Source organism: Photinus pyralis, unplaced genomic scaffold, assembly GCF_008802855.1.
Source record: "Photinus pyralis isolate 1611_PpyrPB1 unplaced genomic scaffold, Ppyr1.3 Ppyr1.4_LG3b, whole genome shotgun sequence".
NCBI classification, from domain to species: Eukaryota; Metazoa; Arthropoda; class Insecta; order Coleoptera; family Lampyridae; genus Photinus; species Photinus pyralis.
In genome coordinates, this window is record NW_022170510.1 from 4,320,462 (window position 1) to 4,342,394 (window position 21,933).

At 36.0% G+C, this 21,933-nt stretch overlaps 1 protein-coding gene across 1 annotated transcript in view; it reads left to right on the plus strand.

Moving 5' to 3' along the window:
• Window positions 1–19,542, plus strand: part of LOC116167222 (A disintegrin and metalloproteinase with thrombospondin motifs 12) — a gene marked incomplete at its 5' end in the record, with an annotated part of 25,860 nt that extends 6,318 nt beyond the window's left edge. The window contains 2 exon segments of the mRNA XM_031482496.1: window positions 18,868–19,209; window positions 19,264–19,542. Coding sequence (XP_031338356.1) covers window positions 18,868–19,209; window positions 19,264–19,404 — 483 coding nt within the window.
• Between the last annotated feature and the right edge of the window lie 2,391 nt (window positions 19,543–21,933).

Genomic DNA, 21,933 nt, shown 5'->3' on the forward strand with positions numbered 1-21,933 from the left:
CCATGCGTCCATTGAATGCAATGCAGAACACAACGACCCCGACCGGGACCTCTTCACTTGACTAAGAAGTTCGAGTGGGCGGAGAATATTAACATCTCGTGATAAAAAAGATTAGCCTTGGGATTCATGTTTGAAAACTTGATATTTACTTTTATTACACCTCAAACTGTCAGAAACATTGTGCCATACTGTAGCAAATCGCCCAAATTTTCGGAAAATTCTTACATTTTTGAAAAAATATTATACATAATTGGCCCATGCCACAGGTATGGCGTATCGAAATTTCTATTTCTGACTATAAAAATAACTGGTGGAAAATTTATAGGGAGTAGAAAATCGCCCAAAATTATTAACAAAAATGACATCTTTGTGCCGGTATGGCGGCTATGCGGGCCCGTCGCTGCGGTATGGCAGGTTGATTTTCGTGAATGACTGATTGAGGACTTGATGCTCATAAAAAAATGAGCTTGTAGCAAATCACCCAAAAAAAATACAAACAATCGACCACTTTCAAATGAGTATGGCGGGCTATAAGGCCCACCGGAAAAGTATGGCATTTCGTTTCCGTCATTTGTTTTTTCACCGATTACCAGAAAATCCAAAGAATTTTGGTGTAGCAAATTGTCCAAAAACATTCAATTTTCCGACATGTTTAAACAATCGTCACGCAATAACGGCCCCACTCCCAGAGAGTTAGCACCATTTTCGTTTCGAGGAGTACTTAATTAAACTTTTGAATGGTCGCCATACTTGTAGCAAATCACACCACAAAAAGTGTCATCATCTCCCGGTCTATATTGACACAAATGGTACATTACAACATGTGTAATTTTAGTTAAAGCTGCTTTAGTTTTGTAGAGTACTAGCTACTAGTTGATAATAAATTACTCCTTTAATATAAATTTCTTTTATTTTGAAATTTAACCTAGGAAGTGTAGTAGTGGAAAGCAAATTATGTTGTACAAACATTGTACTTTTTACATTTTAAATTCATATCATTCACCTCGTTAGTAGGTATGAAGCATTCATTTAAAATACAAAGATTTTCTCGCAATTATGCAACAGTTAATTACGATCAATAAGAATTTCCATTTTACACAGAAGTTCATTTTCTTATTCTGTACTGTAGGGTTCTAAAGCTGTCTTGAAATGCTCGAAAATTCCTTAGCCCAGATGGAATCCTATTCAATGAAGTGACGTGAAAATCAATTAAACGTACACTTTCAATGCCAACTGAATGACATCATACGATCACAGCACGAAAAAGCATTTTATTTTAAATTACATTTCAACAATTTACGTGATCGTTTATTTAAATGCTGCTATGTATAAACCTTTATCAACGGTGGCACTATCGTTGGTAGTGACGCTAATATTGACAGTAACAATTTATTTCAAAGAATGAAATCTATTTTTTTGTTCCTTGATATGGGAGTTGTATTTTTTCTGACACTTCAAAGCTGAAAAGGTCTGAAAAGTCTTCAACTTAGGGAGAATTTTTCTTACAATACAACGGACGTAATTCACTTTTTCCTGAGAATTTTTTTTAATCCGTTTAAATTTTATAAGTAGGCATCAATTACAAACTAAGGAAGTTCTCTTTCGGGTCATCCTCAATAAGTTAATTACTCTGTAGCTTTGCATGAAAAAGTTCAATTATTTTAAAAGACACATTACGTTATTATCAACAACATTTTTAGCTACTTACGGTTAGTTCCCGAAGATTCTCTTCGCATACGAGCTCAATTAATATTGGAGGGTATATGCTTACCATGTTTAATTGATGCGTATAAATACGCACAGTAAGACGTAGGTACTTCATGAAAAATTAAACAAAGATTTATGAAATGGGGAAAGGAAAGCCCGAACATGAAAGCATAAATGAATATTGTTTAATTAATAGCACTAAACACTAAGCCTTCAATTATACTACTAACTCTATTATGAAACATTTGAATTAAAAACAGATATTCCCAATAAATACTTAAAATAATATTATAGAAATATGAGGGAAACTAAGAAAGAAGTCTAGAAAACATAGGGAGAAAACCATCAATTTCACGAAACTTAATTGCCGATGAAGAATTTAGCATTAGCGTAACTAGTAACTACCATACTAATTGAAGACCATTCACCACAATCACTTTTCCCCAAACAGTCCACTCATTAGCGTCTCAATTTTCTAATTCATGTAACTTTCTAGTCAGCAACTTTCCATAAATAGCACCTCCAATCAGAGCTTCAACTTTAATGACTTCTGCTACCGACGTCCTTCACTGAATACCACTTGCATGTAGATCTTTCCTCCAATTGGCGGATAATAGTTAGGAATCCCACTGCAAATGTTGTTTTTCGTATACTTCAAATGAATATATTTGAATCGCGTGAAGACTGTAACTGTAGATGCACCTCCCAATAGATATGGGAAACGTTGCTTCTCAATTTTAGTGTATCCTCATTCTAACGCGAACTTTCCAAATATAAGACAATTGCGCCCAGGGTCGATAAATGCACGCACTTCCTTAGATGTATTTTCTCTTAAGGACTTTCACACGAAGTGTCGTAGACAATATTTCCAAGTCTATGATCTTCATCGCACTTTCTGCTTTCTGATGTTGTATCACTCTTCTGAGAATCAGGACATAAAATTCCATAACGTCTTTTACTACTATACGAGACATCTAACCCGATATTTACAACTTTTTTAATCTATGACCATCGTAAGCAAAATGAAACAACGCTTTTGTCTCTTTTAAAAATTTTTTTTCTTTCTTCTATTGACCACCGTTGTGCTATGAAACAATCCAATGATCTTGTAGTTCTCTATGAGCATCCCATAAACACACAAATTACCCAATATTTACGGGTAGTAAGTTGTTCCCCACAATCAAGACCCGAAAAGGATTTTACGCATTAATTTCAGTTCGTTGTGTGCTCATTTGTGGCCAACGTTTTGTACGGTCAAATCTCGACCGCACATAATCCTGGATTACAACTTAATAGCTATGTTCGTTTTTGGCCGAATCTGTTCTCTAATTCTCACGTTTTTGCGTCAATGTTAATTGGTGATATTATGCAATTTTGAAACTGTTAATGCCTGCATACCAACAATTAAAGTTTATGCAGCTTTTCAAAATCCCTATAACAAGATGGCGCGGCGCACCATCATAAAACGATGTGAATAAGTTCAGTATTTTGGATGCTTTTCGAGATGAAATGACATACACAAAATTAGTTCCAAACTTCGAAAAAATACAACTGCAATATTCTTCTGGAAACTATTTTTATCAAATCTGTTCTACACTTTGAAAATATTTGAAATTTTTTAATATCGGAAAGGGAAAACCTGTGTAAAGTCCTTAATTCCGTACCCGAGGTCTGAAAAAAAGCAACGCTAATTTTGGAACTTTTGTGATCAACATTTCGGGCATTGATTTATTGGGGAAAAAAGTTTGCTTGGGTTCCCTCCACACTCGCCAGACTGAAAATTTTAATACATCTCCATGTACAAAAATGAGAATTTGGCGGTAAAATCAAAACAAAATGAGCACAATTTAAATCCAATAAATTAATAATTATTAACAGTAAGTCAATTTGATATCCACCAGGATGTAAAATAAGGAGGGCTGGTACAACCTGGTTAAACTCTGAAGCAATGTGAAATGTCCTTATAGCGTTTTCTTACGAAAATCACGTGGAGTTTTAAATTTTCCAAAAAATCTTGAACTGTTATGAATAATAAGCATTTAAATGAGTGGATGTAATCGGGTGATCCAAAATAACACGACACTTTGAATTTCCCGCAAAACTAGCTAAGTCGCCTAGAAAGATAAGGGCAATAGTCTTATATGCCTCACCCGCGTAATGCCAATGATCTTCGCCGATTTTTAGGCACGACATCAATTATGAACAAGCAATGAATATATCAATTAGCTAGTGGTTTTGTATACTGGCCGTATTGACAAAGATATCCAAGATTTAGTCGCGCAACGAGCGCGTAGCGCGTAAACTAATGCTCCTGTAAAATCTGAGGTTCTCATTGGTGGGAACATCCAAATCAAAATATATAGATTACCCACTACAATTAATAGAGAGACCCGCTTCTTCAAATTACTTATCGAGTGTTTAGTAGCCAAAATGGTTATCCGCGGACCGCGGGAAATAGTCTCGGGCAGTGCAACTATATTTACGAGTGCTGAATTTAGAGATCAATACAAAAACTAACGTAGAAGTTTTTCAAGAAATTAATTGCACCAAGGCATCCAGCGACTAACGGATTGGGTGAAGAAACGTCCAGACAAATTGAATTAAAACTATGAATAAGGATAATGCAGCAATAGAAAACTCAAACGTATTCTGTTTAGATATCGAGCATTAACCACTGATAGATGGTCGTCTACAGCGGAAATTATTTATATCGAAAATTACGTATAAGTTAGACGCTATGTTAAGTCAGAACTTACTTCAAACAAGATGTTATATCATGGAAACAAAAGTACCTGGGAAAGAGAAATTAGTACCTAAGCCCTACTACATCGTCGTTTTGGATAAAGGACGAACGTTGAACGTCACATAAATTGATTACACAGAGAGAGATTCGAAACGTTTCATTCGCCGATTAACCGGAAGAAGCACAGATCATCCCGAGTTAGAACGTCAACAAAATCGTAACCAGTACCCAGAAGAACTCGATCTTCAGTTTCAGTTCTACAAACCACTTCACATTACCCCAGAACTTCCAAAAGCAGAAGTAACCGCTCAGCAGAAGGAGTACCATCTTCTCCAATACTGCGTCGTTCAGATAGAGAGCGTAGATCTCCAGTTTACAACCATTTTTCATTAGCTGATGCGATCAGCCAGATCGGTTCGTCCTGACTTATCCGCCGACCGATCCGCTAATGATGGAAATGGAAAGACGAGGCGCGTACCGGTCAGGATCGCGTTTGAGTTCGCCAATCTGACTACTGAAACCGCGACCAATCGGGTTAATGTGTGGTAGCTAGGGTAATTTGTCCAACAACTCAAGGCCTACAGTACAATGATTATACTGATAGTGTGGCCATGAGCGCGGTGACCGCATGGTTTCTCTCTAATAGGTATAAATATCGTGGGTTACTGCACCAGATAAGCTCACTTGTTTGAAAGTTTTGGTAAAGTGGAAATTTGTTAACTTATTATGCGCAGGTAAATCAGCGAATCATTATTAAAGTAGTATTACAAGCATGCATATGCTATATAATAATAATGTAATGATATGTTATTATTTGTATTTATCAACTGAAGAAACAATTTGATAACAAAATTATTAAAAAAAATGGGCACTTATCTTATTTTTGCAGGTTGGCCTAAGAATCATTCAGGAGTTAACCAAAAGAGTACACCATTAGAAGGAACTATTTTTAATGCAAAACACAAACAATAAAATAAAACTATTAATGAAAATTAGGTATACGTAAAAACATCAATTTATTTTTCTTCCGCGTCATCTATCTCCAAATCCTCTGGATCAGTGTCTTTCTAAACCAGGTTTTGGGATTGTGTCTTTGGCACACTTTGCCTAAGGCAACGACTTAAAGTAATAATGGAAACTCTTGGAATTGACGCTAGCAATTTAAAAAAAAACTCACTATAACACCACTAAATTTAAGCCGAAAACCGCCGTATGCAGGTTATGTTGAGCACATGTTCGTAAGTACTATTACAACCAAAACAAGACAAGTGAGGTCAGAAGGTAGTTTGAATAGGTGTATACTGGTACAGTTAAAATAAGATAAGTGGCAGTTATCGTTAATGGACATATATTTGCAACAGCGAAATAGGATAAGTGGTATATAATTTGTTTAGGCAGTCAACTTTGTAACAAAATGGAACAAAGTTAAACAGGCAAAGTAGGATAAGTGACACATACGTTCTTTTTGCAGACTAGATGGTTACTGAAACTGCATTTGATGGTTCTTGCTTGAACTCTTTATTACTATAATGGAGGTTATCTTAATTCGGCGCAAATGTGTAAACACAATTTAGACTTGCTTTGGAGCTATCTCCTTTTGGTAGTATATAATTTGCACTATTCTGGAAATTAGTAGTGTACTAACTCAAATTATAAAAAAAATTGAGTTATCTTGTTTTGGCAGTAACCCCACGATATGGAAAAGACAAAAAACATGAATATTTCCAATGGAAACCCTTCTTTGTTGAAGAATGCAGTTCCTGTGATCGTTTAAAATTTGATAAACGGTTCAAGATAGACATATGCCGTCTCGAATCCTATAGTGGAAAATTATATGTCTAATATTTGAGGTATATTATAAAACGTAACTTATCATTCATAAACGATGGAAGATAGACGTCTCTAAGTTTTTTTGCGAGAAATAATCCTCCACAATTTATCGAATATAATAAATCACTTTCGGTTTGCTCTGCGTTTGGAAATAATTACTCACCAATGATATACCATTTGTGGTTATACTATGTAACGATAGGGAGTTTCACTCTCTCTATATTAGATCGCGATATTCACCCACAAAACCGCGGAAATTGACCGCATGGTCGGCAGTAGGGAAAAAAGTCAGTAACAGTACGTAATAATTCGCTATATAACAATAAAACAACCAACTCAATTTAAAAAAACATGCACTTGTTAATTATTTACAATAAACTTTAAATACATTCCGGAAATAGAATTCAGAATCCGTCTAGGAAACATACTAAATTTGATATAAGTTGAGGGGTGATTTTCTTTTTATGGAGCTCTAAAATTTAGCCGTAGAGCGGAAATACCCAAAGAAACGGGTAGTTTTTATAGTTAGCGTTAAATATCTTTTATTAAAAACGGTAGATTAAACACGATCTCGAGATCGTTAATAATTATTTAGTGGTAAACACAATAGTCAAGGTTGCTAAATATAACCATTGAATAAAAAACACTATAGTTATACACGATATACAGAGGAATTTGGGTGCTCTGTCAACAGGGTGTTATGAAAACGTCTAAAGGCGGTCTGTATCCAACGTGGCCTATTTTGCTATACAGTTTGTGCGTGAAGGATTTTATTTCGGGAACAAACTACGCTCCTCGGGATAAAACACCGCAGTTTCGTCCCTTGAGTGTGCAATACACTGTATTATTAACGTTGCTCAGAGTTTTGCCATATTCGCCATTGATAAGAGGAAGTTGTTTACCCAGCTTTAGTTCTTTGTTAATCAGAGCTGACAGTGCTACAGAAATGTTGCGTGAAAAACTCCTGAAACGGCTCCTTACAGAAGTCTGAATATTTGCATAACAATACGAAATGTGACTTTAATAACGCAGTTTTACGTCAAAATCCAACCTCTCTATTACAGTAATTACACCACGTTCCATGTTTCTCGCATTTTATATAGACACGCAATGTGCCTCAATTAAAAAATTAATTGAAATTGTTTTGGCAGGTGTACTTTGTGGAAAAACCATAATCCTGGGATAACCTTCAATATACAATATGAAAAGTGAACCGAAATGGTTCAATATCTTGGATTTTAAGCATTGGTCGCAATGTTCCGTACATGTGGCGGCGGAACGCAATTCCGTCGACCTTTATGTCAGAATCGATTGCTGCCGTAATGCCTTCTGTTATCGACGGAACGGCAACTCCTTGTTGAGGAAAGCTGGTGCGAGAAACAGCAATCGTCCAGAGCAACTGATGAGAACCTGTAATATGGAGAATTTCCGTCGCATTGGTGGATAGGTCCCTGGCAATCTTTGTCCTGTAACGTGTGCCGATAATGGTTAGAGATTTCCTATTTTCGAATTTTGTATTTCCGTACAGAAATTCGTGTTTTAGGGTGAAAGCCGATGCGCCGACTAGTAGCGTGATGTGCGTGGATGTGAGTGAGATGGGCCCTACCTGATCAATACTGTGACAAAGCAACACGCCCTAAAGAGTAATGAACCTTGTAGAGCCTGCCATTATGCTTGGAAGACTAATGCTAACATTATTTCTTCCTTCTGGAGGGAATACTAAAGTGTACCGCATTTATACGCATATTAATAGACTAGAATTAAAAAAGTTAAATATATATATACGATATGATACTGTTACTTAAATAAAAAAATACTCAACTAAAAAAGGGAAATTTCAGCGATTCATTTCTGGTACATGAAGTATAGAAATTCATGGTAACTGTAATTTAATATACGAGTTCTTATTGTCCTACTACACTAAGCGGTTTATGAAGTCACATTAATACTGTAAGGACCATAATCACTGCGTCTTTTGTATTGCAACTTTCAATTCAAAATTGGTCGAAAACTACGGAACTCACAAAAAAACTGTAATGAATTTTTTGTAGAGTTTTTTTAAGTCACTTTAGCCAGTGTAAAAAAAAAATTAAAAAAATGGGACTTTTAAACTTTTGACACCCTAACAGTCAACAACCATGAAGATGGTTACGGATCAAAACAAAATAGGACGTTTTCGATTCCCATACCACCCTATATGCACCCAAAATTTCGTCCAAATCTGTTCAGGGGTTTTTAGTTATCGTGGTCACAAAAAACGAACCACAATACATACAACACCTCTCCACCCACCCTCACACACACAGACGTCAAGCTAAAATCACTTTTTTGGAGTCTGTGTGGCTTCAAAACGTCCAGAAAACGCAATATTGGCATATCGAAAATTTATCACGATTACAATACTTTCCTTTATAATACATACTTTGTATGTAGTCAGAAAGTAAAAAAGAGATCGCTAATTGCGCAAAAATTTCGTTAAGAAAATTAAAGGTTTGGAATTTAAATATCGCCATTGTTTATTAATTATTAATTCAATTCAAGGAAATACTTACTTGGTTTAATATTCCAGAGGAAGGTGGCCGATGGTTTGAGTTGTTTTTCAACCTTTACGAAAACCACCTGGTTGGCCAGCAAACATAGCTTTTCGCCCTCTCAACCTTATGATCTCAGAATATATCATACCTGGTGGGTGTTATTTTAAGTGGACCATTGAGTATTTCAGCACGAATAATCGATCAAAAAGAATCAGTCCCGAAATCAAAAATTCCAAACCGTTCCTGAAACTTCTAATGGTTTCCTTAAAAAACACCACCCTGTATATATTTAGTATTTATATATATACAGATGAGTTTAACTTCTACCTTCATAAATGCGTTTCTTACACCGTGCAAAACGTGTAGGTATTAATGATAAATATTATAAAGGTGCAGGTTTTAAGATTAGTTTCAGTTTTAGAAGTATTTGTATACTTACTATATGTATATAACATTTATCATAGTACCAACAGACATCGTTGCGGCGCGCTGGCAGTGGCCGCTAAACTCTCAAAGTATGCAGCAGAAGAAAAGAGTAAGCCTGTAATATTTAATCGGACTTGTTTTAATTATTTAACCATCAGTACTGGAAAAAATGGTTATTTATTATTTCAATCGGTAACACACAAAAATTGTATTAATTGAAAACGGATTTTTACCCCAATTCAATACCTCCCTTACTAACGTGCGTATCTGCTAAAAATGTTATTCACACTATATCAAAGTTGCGGATTTTCGTCGATAATTTGTTTGTTTCCTCTAAGATCGTTATTAAATAGATCACCCATCTCCGCTTCTTGCGCCACCCTGTTGCGCACACAAAAGTGCCATGAGATAGTGTAAACTAAGGAAAGAAACAATATTGTTCACCGTTTGAAAGAGTTAGATGCGAAGTTAATGGTCAACGTTAATCTAAACCGAAGGTAATCGTTTTCTTTTGCTTCTTAAATTTTTGGCCAAGAAATTAAATCTTTGGTAGATATATGCATCGGCCAGTCGAACAGATGAACGGACAGACTATCGCAGGCAACGCAGTGACATAACGAACTCTCTTGATTGGTAATTGAGAAATTTTTTTTCCACCTTCCACCTTCCAAATTTTATACCTTTGAAACGTGGGTACGTACGTGGGAGTCGAATTTTTGTGGAAATTTACTCAATAAAGGAATAGAAATATTCAATTTTGGTGAAGATTCCTTTCACATTTGAAGGAACTCGGCAAACCTGTTGGCCACACGTGATCATCGTTGTTATCGTCACTAGCGAAAACAAATAGGGTCCTTCCTGAAAAAAAAATATTGTACTTTTTTGTGTCTTACTGTAAAGTTTATAACTGTAATTAAATCATCTCATATACAAAACTTTTTTTTCCTATTGGCAGCATGTCAATAACAAAATTAATAATCGGTAAAACATTCAAATTTTGTCATGCAACCGACGACAATTGCCGATATTGGCCGAGCGTTGCATACCGTCACTACGCGGGTTGCCGAATCGGGAGTATATTAGTGCATGACACTGATAGGAGTTCGATTTATTTATTTATTTATTTATTTATTTATTAGTTCGACTTATTATGGCAATCTGCCCATAAACTGAGTTTTGACTGGTTCGGTAAAGGGGCAGTTAGATAGTCCTGCCAAAGGTGAAAGTGTTATGTCCGCCGCCTTTCTCCTCGAAAAGTGAGTTTTTTCCATGCCATTCGTTGAAGTTGGAGTCAAAAGCCCAGAAGCAAATCTGTTATATGGTTCATAGGAAGTATAACATCAAGTATGTGTGTATAGGCAAGGTATGTGTAGGTAACCTAATACAGTATGCACCTTACGATTCAACGAAGAAAAATTAGGGTGTTTGGCATATGTGGAGTGAAGAATAGAGAAAAATGTTGTGCGCTGCTAAAGGGCAACAAATATGGCCCAGAACAGAGTTTCGAAGTAATAATAATAATAAATGACTTTAATAGACATTTCTATACAGAGCCTGTCTAAATGGCGGAAGTTCAGACAGGGATATCATCCGTGTCTGCTCTTCCACTCAACGCTTTAATTTATTATGTTAAGTGTATTAACTAGACAGGTCATGATACATACAAAAGTGAAACAAAAAAAGGAGTAAGTACATTAATCAGAAACAAGAATTTGACATCAGGATGTGGTTACAAAGTAAAGCTGTTTAATTGTTTTTATTCGACGGAAAATATTTTAAATATTTATTTTTGTTTTTAGAGGATGTTTTTTAGAGGAGTCGACGAACACTAACTTGAATTTATCTGTACATAACATGTTTACATCTGCTGGCAAAGTATATATACATGAGCAATCGCGTACGAATATGAACCTCTGAAATATTCCTTTTTTATGCCTGCGGAATGTTTATTCTGAATTATAACAATTTACAAATTACCATATCGATGGACGTCGATAACTGACTGAAAGTAAAAATCGCATTATGTACTTTAATTAATTAAAATCGCTTCTCGAACACATACAATGGATGTTCAAACTCGCGGTATCACGTCGAACTTTTTTCGTTATTTCCTGTTGGGACGTTTATCATACAATTTATTAGGTTCGCGATGACTTCTGCTATGCACGCTCAGGTACAAATGCAATAATTATTCGACGCTTTTTTCCGTCAAAACGACGTTTTCTTTCTCTGAATCGAATTGTAGCAATGCTACCGGCTGAGCGCCAAACGCGCGTAGTGACGTCACTGCAACGTGGGCGGTCATTCGAAACTTTTCAAACGCCGTTCATTTTAAAATCGTGGTTTGCTAATCACAACGATTCTCTTGACAAAAAATGACAGTACCACTAATTTTTTTAATGTGCTTGAGTTCATTTTTTCAAGGTTTTTTGAAAAAAACGCGGAAAACCCATTGTAGATTCAATATATTTTATATATTAGTGTATTCCATGCGAAATCAAGTGCCAACTGGTCCTCCTAAACAGCTCGTTCAATATTCATGTAAGTGTATTTTGGGTAAAAATTATGTCATAATATGGAGGATAAATTCAAGCGATTTTGAAACCTTCATTTTCTATTGTTTGAGGTGTTGTGTCGCATATATTGTTTCGAATGCCTGGTTATTATTATTATTATTAGTGTTATTTTAATTTGTATAATGTTCAAATTTTCATCGTTTCTTAATTCGAAATAAACACAACTGCCCTGAAAATTTTATCAAAATTGATCAAAGTCACTGGGTGTTCAGATACTTATGGCGGATAGTATAAACTTGATGGCAGCTACTATCTACTACCTGCGATCCATTGAATGCAATGCAGAACACAACGACCCCGACCGGGACCTCTTCAACTTGACTAAGAAGTTCGAGTGGGGCGGAGAATATTAAGCGACATAACATCTCGTGATAAAACAAGATTGGCCTGGGATTCATGTTTGAAACTTGATATTTACTTTTATTACACCTCAAACTGTCACGAAACATTGGTGCCATACTGTAGCAAATCGCCCAAATTTTCGGAAAATTCTTACATTTTTGAAAAAATATTATACATAATTGGCCCATGCCACAGGTATGGCGTATCGAAATTTCTATTTCTGACTATAAAAATAACTGGTGGAAAAATTTATAGGGTGTAGAAAATCGCCCAAAATTATTAACAAAAATGACATCTTTGTGCCGGTATGGCGGCTATGCGGGCCCGTCGCTGCGGTATGGCAGGTTGATTTTCGTGAATGACTGATTGAGGACTTGATGCTCATAAAAAAATGAGCTTGTAGCAAATCACCCAAAAAAAATACAAACAATCGACACTTTCAAATGAGTATGGCGGGCTATAAGGCCCACCGGAAAAGTATGGCATTTCGTTTCCGTCATTTGTTTTGTCACCGACTACCAGAAAATCCAAAGAATTTTGTGTAGCAAATTGTCCAAAATCATTCAATTTTCCGACATGTTTAAACAATCGTCACGCAATAACGGCCCCACTCCCAGAGAGTTAGCACCATTTTCGTTTCGAGGAGTACTTAATTAAACCTTTGAATGGTCGCCATACTTGTAGCAAATCACACCACAAAAAGTGTCATCATCTCCCGGTCTATATTGACACAAATGGTACATTACATGTGTAATTTTAGTTAAAGCTTCTTTAGTTTTGTAGAGTACTAGCTACTAGTTGATAATAAATTACTCCCTTTAATATAAATTTCTTTTATTTTGAAATTTAACCTAGGAAGTGTAGTAGTGGAAAGCAAATTATGTTGTACAAACATTGTACTTTTTACATTTTAAATTCATATCATTCACCTCGTTAGTCGTTAGTAGGTATGAAGCATTCATTTAAAATACAAAGATTTTCTCGCAATTATGCAACAGTTAATTACGATCAATAAGAATTTCCATTTTACACAGAAGTTCATTTTCTTATTCTGTACTGTAGGGTTCTAAAGCTGTCTTGAAATGCTCGAAAATTCCTTAGCCCAGATGGAATCCTATTCAATGAAGTGACGTGAAAATCAATTAAACGTACACTTTCAATGCCAACTGAATGACAACAATCATACGATCACAGCACGAAAAAGCAGTTTTATTTTAAATTACATTTCAACAAAATTTAACGTGATCGTTTATTTAAAATGCTGCTATGTATAAACCTTTATCAACGGTGGCACTATCGTTGGTATGTGACGCTAATATTGACAGTAACAATTTATTTCAAAGAATGAAATCTATTTTTTTGTTCCTTGATATGGGAGTTGTAATTTTTTCTGACACTTCAAGCTGAAAAGGTCTGAAAAGTCTTCAACTTAGGGGAGAATTTTCTTACAATACAACGGACGTAATTCACTTTTTCCTGAGAATTTTTTTTAATCCGGTTTAAATTTTATAAGTAGGCATCAATTCACAAACTAAGGAAGTTCTCTTTCGGGTCATCCTCAAAAGTTAATTACTCTGTAGCTTTGCATGAAAAAGTTCAATTATTTTAAAGACACATTACGTTATTATCGACACATTTTTAGCATACTTACGGTTAGTTCCCGAAGATTCTCTTCGCATACGAAGCTCAATTAATATTGGAGGGTATTGCTTACCATGTTTAATTGAACGCGTATAAATACGCACAATAGACGTAGGTACTTCATGAAAAATTAAACAAAGATTTATGAAATGGGGAAAGGAAAGCCCGAACATGAAAGCATAAATGAATATTGTTTAATTAATAGCACTAAACACTAAGCCTTCAATTTACTACTAACTCTATTATGAAACATTTGAATTAAAACACGATATTCCCAATAAAATACTTAAAATAAATATTATAGAAATATGAGGGAATCTAAGAAAAGAAGTTCTAGAAAACATAGGGAGAAAAACCATCAATTTCACGGAAACTTAATTGCTGATGAAGAATTTAGCATTAGCGTAACTAGTAACTACCATACTAATTGTCTTCACCACAATTCACTTTTCCCCAAACAGTCCATCTCAATAGCGTCTCAATTTTCTAATTCATGTAACTTTCTAGTCAGCAACTTTCCATAAATAGCACCTCCAATCAGAGCTTCAACTTTATGACTTCTGCTACCGACGTCCTTCACTGGAATACCACTTGCATGTAGGTCTTTCCTCCAATTGGCGGGTAATAGTTTAGGAATCCCACTGCAAATGTTGTTTTCTCGTATACTTCAAAATGATATTTGAATCGTGAAGACTGTAACTGTAGATGCACCTCCCAAATAGATTATGGGAAAACGTTGCTTCTGCAATTTTAGTGTATCCTCATTCTAACGCCGAACTTTCCAAAATATAAGACAATTGCGCCCCAGGGTCGATAAATGCACGCACTTCCTTAGATGTATTTTCTCTAAGGACTTTCACACGAAGTGTCGTAGACAATATTTCCAAGTCTTATGATCTTCATCGCACTTTCTGCTTTCTGATGTTGTATCATCTTCTGGAGATCAGGACATAAAATTCCATAACGTCTTTTACTACATACGAGACATCTAACCCGATATTTACAACTTTTTAATCTATGACCAAATCGTAAGCAAATGAAACAACGCTTTGTCTCTTTAAAAATTTTTTTTCTTTCTTCTATTGACCACCGTTGTGCTATGAAACAATCCAATGATCTTGTAGTTCTCTATGAGCATCCCATACACACAATTACCCAAATATTTACGGGTAGTAAGTTGTTCCCCCACAATCAAGACCCGAAAAGGATTTTACGCATTAATTTGAGTTCGTTGTGTGCTCATTTGTGGGCCAACGTTTTGTACGTCAATCTCGACCGCAACATAATCTCGGATTACAACTTAATAGCTATGTTCGTTTTTGGCCGATCTGTTCTCTAATTCTCACGTTTTTTGCGTCAATGTTAATGGTGATATTATGCAATTTTGAAACTGTTAATGCCTGCATACCAACAATTAAAGTTTATGCAGCTTTTCAAAATCCCTATAACAAGATGGCGCGGCGCACCATCATAAAACGATGTGAATAAGTTCAGTATTTGGATGCTTTTCGAGATGAAAATGACATACACAAAATTAGTTTCCAAACTTCGAAAAAATACAACTGCAATATTCTTCTGGAAACTATTTTTATCAAATCTGTTCTACACTTTGAAAATATTTGAAATTTTTAATATCGGAAAGGGAAAACCTGTGTAAAGTCCTTAATTCCGTACCCCGAGGTGCTGAAAAAAGGCAACGCTAATTTTGGAACTTTTGTGATCAACATTTCGGGCATTGATTTATTGGGGAAAAAAGTTTGCTTCGGTTCCCTCCACACTCGCCAGACTGAAAATTTTAATACATCTCCATGTACAAAATGAGAATTTGGCGGTAAAATCAAAACAAAATGAGCACAATTTAAATCCGATAAATTAATAATTATTAACAGTAAGTCAATTTGATATCCACCAGGATGTAAAATAAGGAGGGCTGTACAAACTGGTTAAACTCTGAAGCAATGTGAAATGTCTTATAGCGTTTTCTTACGAAAATCACGTGGAGTTTTAAATTTTCCAAAAAATCTTGAACCTGTTATGAATAATAAGCATTTAAATGAGTGGATGTATCGGGTGATCCAAAATAACACGACACTTTGACTTTCCCGCAAAACTAGCTAAGTCGCCTAGAAAGATAAGGGCAATAGTCTATATGCCTCACCCGCGTAATGCCAATGATCTTCGCCGATTTTTAGGCACGACATCAATTATGAACAAGCAATGAATATATCAATTAGCTAGTGGTTGTTGTTACTGGCCGTATTGACAAAGATATCCAAGATTTAGTCCGCAACGAGCGCGTAGCGCGTACTAATGCTCCTGTAAAATCTGAGGTTCTCATTGGGTGGGAATATCCAAATCAAAATATATAGATTACCCACGACCAATTAATAAAGAGAGACCCGCTTCTTCAAATTACTTATCGAGTGTTTAGCCAAAATGGTTATCCGCGGACCGCGGGAAATAGTCTCGAGCAGGGCAACTATATTACGAGTGCTGAATTTAGAGATCATACAAAAACTAACGGAATTTTTCAGAAATTAATTGCACCAAGGCATCCAGCGACTAACGGATTGGGTGAAAAGAACGTCCAGACAAATTGATTAAAAACTATGAATAAGGATAATGCAGCAATAGAAAACTCAACGTATTCTGTTTAGATGTCGAGCATTACCACTGATAGATGGTCGGTCTACAGCGGAAAATTATTTATATCGAAAATTACGTATCAAGTTAGACGCTATGTTAAAGTCAGAACTTACTTCAAACAAGATGTATATCATGGAAACAAAAGTACCTGGGAAAGAGAAATTAGGTACCTAAGCCCTACTACATCGTCGTTTTGGATAAAGGACGAACGTTGAAACGTCACATAAATTGATTACACAGAGGAGATTCGAAACGTTTCATTCGCCGATTAACCGGAAGAAGCCACAGATCATCCCGAGTTAGAACGTCAACAAAATCGTAACCAGTACCCAGAAGAACTCGATCTTCAGTTTCAGTTCTACAAACCACTTCACATCACCCCAGAACTTCCAAAAGCAGAAGTAACCGCTCAGCAGAAGGAGTACCATCTTCTCCAATACTGCGTCGTTCAGATAGAGAGCGTAGATCTCCAGTTTACCACCATTTTCATTGGCTGATCGATCAGCCAGATCGGTTCGTCCTGACTTATCCGCCGACCGATCCGCTAATGAATGGAAATGGAAGACGAGGCGCGTACCGGTCAGGATCGCGTTATGAGTTCGCCAATCTGATTACTGAAACCGCGACCAATCGGGTTAATGTGTGGTGACTAGGGTAATTTGTCCAGCAACTCAAGGCCTAACAGTACAGTGATTTTATACTGACAGTGTGACCATGAGCGCGGTGACCGCCATGGTTTCTCTCTAATAACATATGGAAAAGTGCCACGACAATACAATCTCAGGGCGTACTATTTTCGTACGGATAATAATCCCCAAACTGGGCTGGATAAAACACAGTAACTATGCGTCGAACGGTAACCAGAAATCCAGATGCAAAAATTCCAAATTAATCCCATTAAAGGTTTTCAACACAATAATTTTCTTTGGCCACTTTCGGAGCGTTATCAACGGTGCCTTCAATATCGAATATCAAAAATACAATTGATTGAAATTTTATTGTTAAGCGAGAAAGCGCATTCACGATAACGCATGTGTATGAGTTTACCTATTTAAATATTAATGTTATTTACCATTAGCGTCCCTACAGTATGGGCTAAGGTGTTTTTTAAAAAAAAGGAATGGACTGTTACAAAAGACAAAAAACATGAATACTTCCAACGGAAACCCTTCTTTGTTGAAAGAATGCAGTTCCTGTGATCGTTTAAATTTGGTAAACGGTTCAAAACCATATGCCGTCTCGAAGTCCTATAGTGGAAAATTATTCGTCTAATATTTGAGGTATATTATAAAACGTAACTTATCATTCATAAACGATGGAAGATAGACCGTCTCTAAAGTTTTTTGCGAGAAATAGTCCTCCACGATTTATCAAATATAAATAAATCACTTTCGGTTTGCTCTGCGTTTGGAAATAATTACTCATCACATTGGCCATAAAATAGATTCTCTTTGTGGTTATACTATGTAACGATAGGGAGTTCACTCTCTCTATATTAGATCGTGATATTCACCCACAAACCACGGAAATTGACCGCAGTGGTCGCAGTAGGGGAAAAAAAGTCAGTAACAGTACGTAATAATTCGCTATATTAACAATAAAACAACCAACTCAATTTAAAAAACATGCACTTGTTAATTATTTACATAAACTTTAAATACATTTCGGAAATAGAATTCAGAATCCGTCTTAGGAAACATACTAAAATTTGATATAAGTTGATGGGGTGGTTTTCTTTTTATGGAGCTCTAAATTTAGCCGTAGAGCGGAATACCCAAAGAAACGGGTAGTTTTTATAGTTAGCGTTAAATATCTTTTATAAAAACGTAGATTACACACGATCTCGAAGATCGTTAATAATTATTTAGTGGTAACACAATAGTCAAGGTTGCTAAATATAACCATTGAATAAAAACACTATAGTTATACACGATATACAGGAATTTGGGTGCTCTGTCAACAGGGTGTTATGAAAACGTCTAAAGGCGGTCTGTATCCAACGTGGCCTATTTTGCTATACAGTATTCGTGCGTGAAGGATTATTATTTCGGGAAACAAACTACGCTCTCGGGATTAAAACACGCAGTTTCGTCCCTTGAGTGTGCAATACACTGTATGTATTAAACGTTGCTCAGAGTTTTGCATATTCGCCATTGATAAGAGGAAGTTGTTACCCAGCTTTAGTTCTTTGTTAATCAGAGCTGACAGTGCTACAGAAATGTTGCGTGAAAAACTCCTGAAACGGCTCCTTACAGAAGTCTGAATATTTGCATAACAATACGAAAATGTGACTTTAATAACGCAGTTTTACGTCAAAATCCAACCTCTCTATTACAGTAATTACACCACGTTCCATGTTTCTCGCATTTTATATAGACACGCAATGTGCCTCAATTAAAAAATTAATTGAATTGTTTTGCAGGTGTACTTTCGTGGAAAAACCCATAATCCTGGGATAACCTATCAATATACAATATCGAAACGTGAACCGAAAATGGTTCAATATCTGTGGATTTTAAGCGATTGGTCGCAATGTTCCGCTACATGTGGCGGCGGAACGCAATTCCGTCGACCTTTATGTCAGGAATCGATTGCTGCCGTAATGCCTTCTGTTATCGACGGAACGGCAACTCTTGTTGAGGAAAGCTGGTGCGAGAACAGCAATCGTCCAGAGCAACTGATGAGAACCTGTAATATGGAGAATTGTCCGTCGCATTGGTGGATAGGTCCCTGGCAATCTTGTCCTGTAACGTGTGCCGATAAGGTAGAGATTTCCTATTTTCGAATTTTGTATTTCCGTACAGAATTCGTGTTTTAGGGTGAAAAGCCGATGCGCCGACGTAGCGTGATGTGCGTGGATGTGAGTGAGATGGCCCTACCTGATCAATACTGTGACAAAGCAACACGCCCTAAAGAGTATGAACCTTGTAGAGCCCTGCCATTATGCTTGGAAGACTAATGCTAACATTATTTCTTCCTTCTGGAGGGAATACTAAAGTGTACCGCATTTATTACGCATATTAATAGACTAGAATTAAAAGTTAAAATTATATACGATATGATACTGTTACTTAAATAAAAAAATACTCAACTAAAAAAGGGAAATTTCAGCGATTCCATTTCTGGGTACATGAAGTTATCAGAAATTCATGGTAACTGTAATTTATATACGAGTTCTTATTGTCCTACTACACTAAGCGGTTTATGAAGTCACATTATACTGTAAGGACCATAATCACTGCGTCTTTTGTATTGCAACTTTCAATTCAAAATTGGTCGAAAACTACGGAACTCACAAAAAAACTGTAATGAATTTTTTGTAGAGTTTTTTTAAGTCACTTTAGCCAGTGTAAAAAAAAATTTAAAAAATGGGATCTTTTAAACTTTTGACACCCTCAACAGTCAACAACCATGAAGATGGTTACGGATCAAAACCAAAATAGGACGTTTTCGATTCCCCATACCACCCTATATGCACCCAAAATTTCGTCCAAATCTGTTCAGGGGTTTTTTAGTTATCGTGGTCACAAAAAACGAACCACATACATACACACCCTCCACCCACCCTCACACACACAGACGTCAAGCTAAAAATCACTTTTTTGGAGTCTGTGTGCTTCAAAACGTCCAGAAAACGCAATATTGGCATATCGAAAATTTATCACGATTACAATACTTTCCTTTATAATACATACTTTGTATGTAGTCAGAAAGTAAAAAAGAGATCGCTAATTGCGCAAAAATTTCGTTAAGAAAATTAAGGTTTGGAATTTAAATATCGCCATTGTTTATTAATTATTAATTCAATTCAAGGAAATACTTACTTGGTTTAATATTCAGAGGAAGGTGGCCGATGGGTTTTGAGTTGTTTTTCAACCTTTACGAAAACCACCTGGTTGGCCCAGCAAACATAGTTTTCCCCTCTCACCTTATGATCTCAGAATATATCATACATGGTGGTGTTTTTAAGTGGACCATTGAAGTATTTCAGCAACGAATAATCGATCAAAAAGAATCAGTCCCGAATCAAAATTCCAAACCGTTCCTGAAATACTTCTAATGGTTTCCTTAAAAACACCACCCTGTATATATTTATATTTATATATATACAGATGAGTTAACTTCTACACCTTCATAATGCGTTCATTACCGTGCAAACGTGTAGGTATAATGATAATATTATAAGTGCAGGTTTAAGATTAGTTTCAGTTTTAGAAGTATTTGTATACTTACTATATGTATATAACATTTATCATTAGTACCACAGAACCATCGTTAGCGCGCGCTGCAGTGGCCGCTACCTTCTCAAAGTAATGCAGCAAAGAAGAACGAGTAAGCTGTAATATTAATGGACTTGTTTTATTTTATAACCATCATGTACTGGAAAAGATGGTTATTATTATTCCAATCGGTACAACCACAAAATTGTATTAATTGAAAACGGGATTTTTTACCCCAATTCAATACCTCCCTTACTAACGTGCGTATGCTAAAAATTGTATATCACACTATATCAGTTGCGGATTTTCGTCGATAATTTGTTTGTTTCCTCTAGATCGTTATTAAATAGATCAACCATCTCCGCTTCTTGCGCACCCTGTTGCGCACCAAAAGTGCCATGAGATATGGTAACTAAGGAAGAAACAAATTTTCACGTTTGAAAGAGTTAGATGCGAAGTATAATGGTCAACGTTAATTACCGAAGGTAATCGTTTTCTTTTGCTTCTAAATTTTTGGCCAAGAAATTAAATCTTTGGTAGATATATGCATCGGCCAGTCGAACAGATGAACGGACAGACTATCGCAGGCACGCAGTGACAATAACGAACTCTTCTTGATTGAGTAATTGAGAAATTTTTCCACCTTCCACCTTCCAAATTTTATACCTTTGAACGTGGGTACGTACGTGGAGTCGAAATTTTTGTGGAAATTTACTCAAATAAAGGATAGAATATTTCAATTTTGGTGAATGATTCCTTTTCACAATTTGAAGGACTCGGCAAACCTGTTGGCCACACGTGATCTCGTTGTTATCGTCACTAGCGAAACAAATAGGGTCTTCCTGAAAAAAAATATTGTAACTTTTTTGTGTCTTACTGTAAAGTTTATAACCTGTAATTAAACATCTCATATACAAAACTTTTTTTCCTAATTGCAGCATGTCAATAAACAACATATAATATCGTAAAACTTTCAAATTTTGTCATGCAACCGACGACATGCCGATATTGGCCGAGCGTTGCATACGTCACTACGCGGGTTGCCGATCGGGAGTTATATTAGTGCATGACACTGATAGGAGTTCGATTTATTTATTTATTTATTTATTTATTTATTTAGATTCGACTTATTATGGCAATCTGCCATAAACTGAGTTTTGACTGGTTCGTAAAGGGGCAGTTAGATAGTCTGCCAAAGGTTGAAGTGTTAATGGTCGCCGCCTTTTTCTCGAAAAGTGAGTTTTTCCATGCCATTCGTTTGAGTGGAG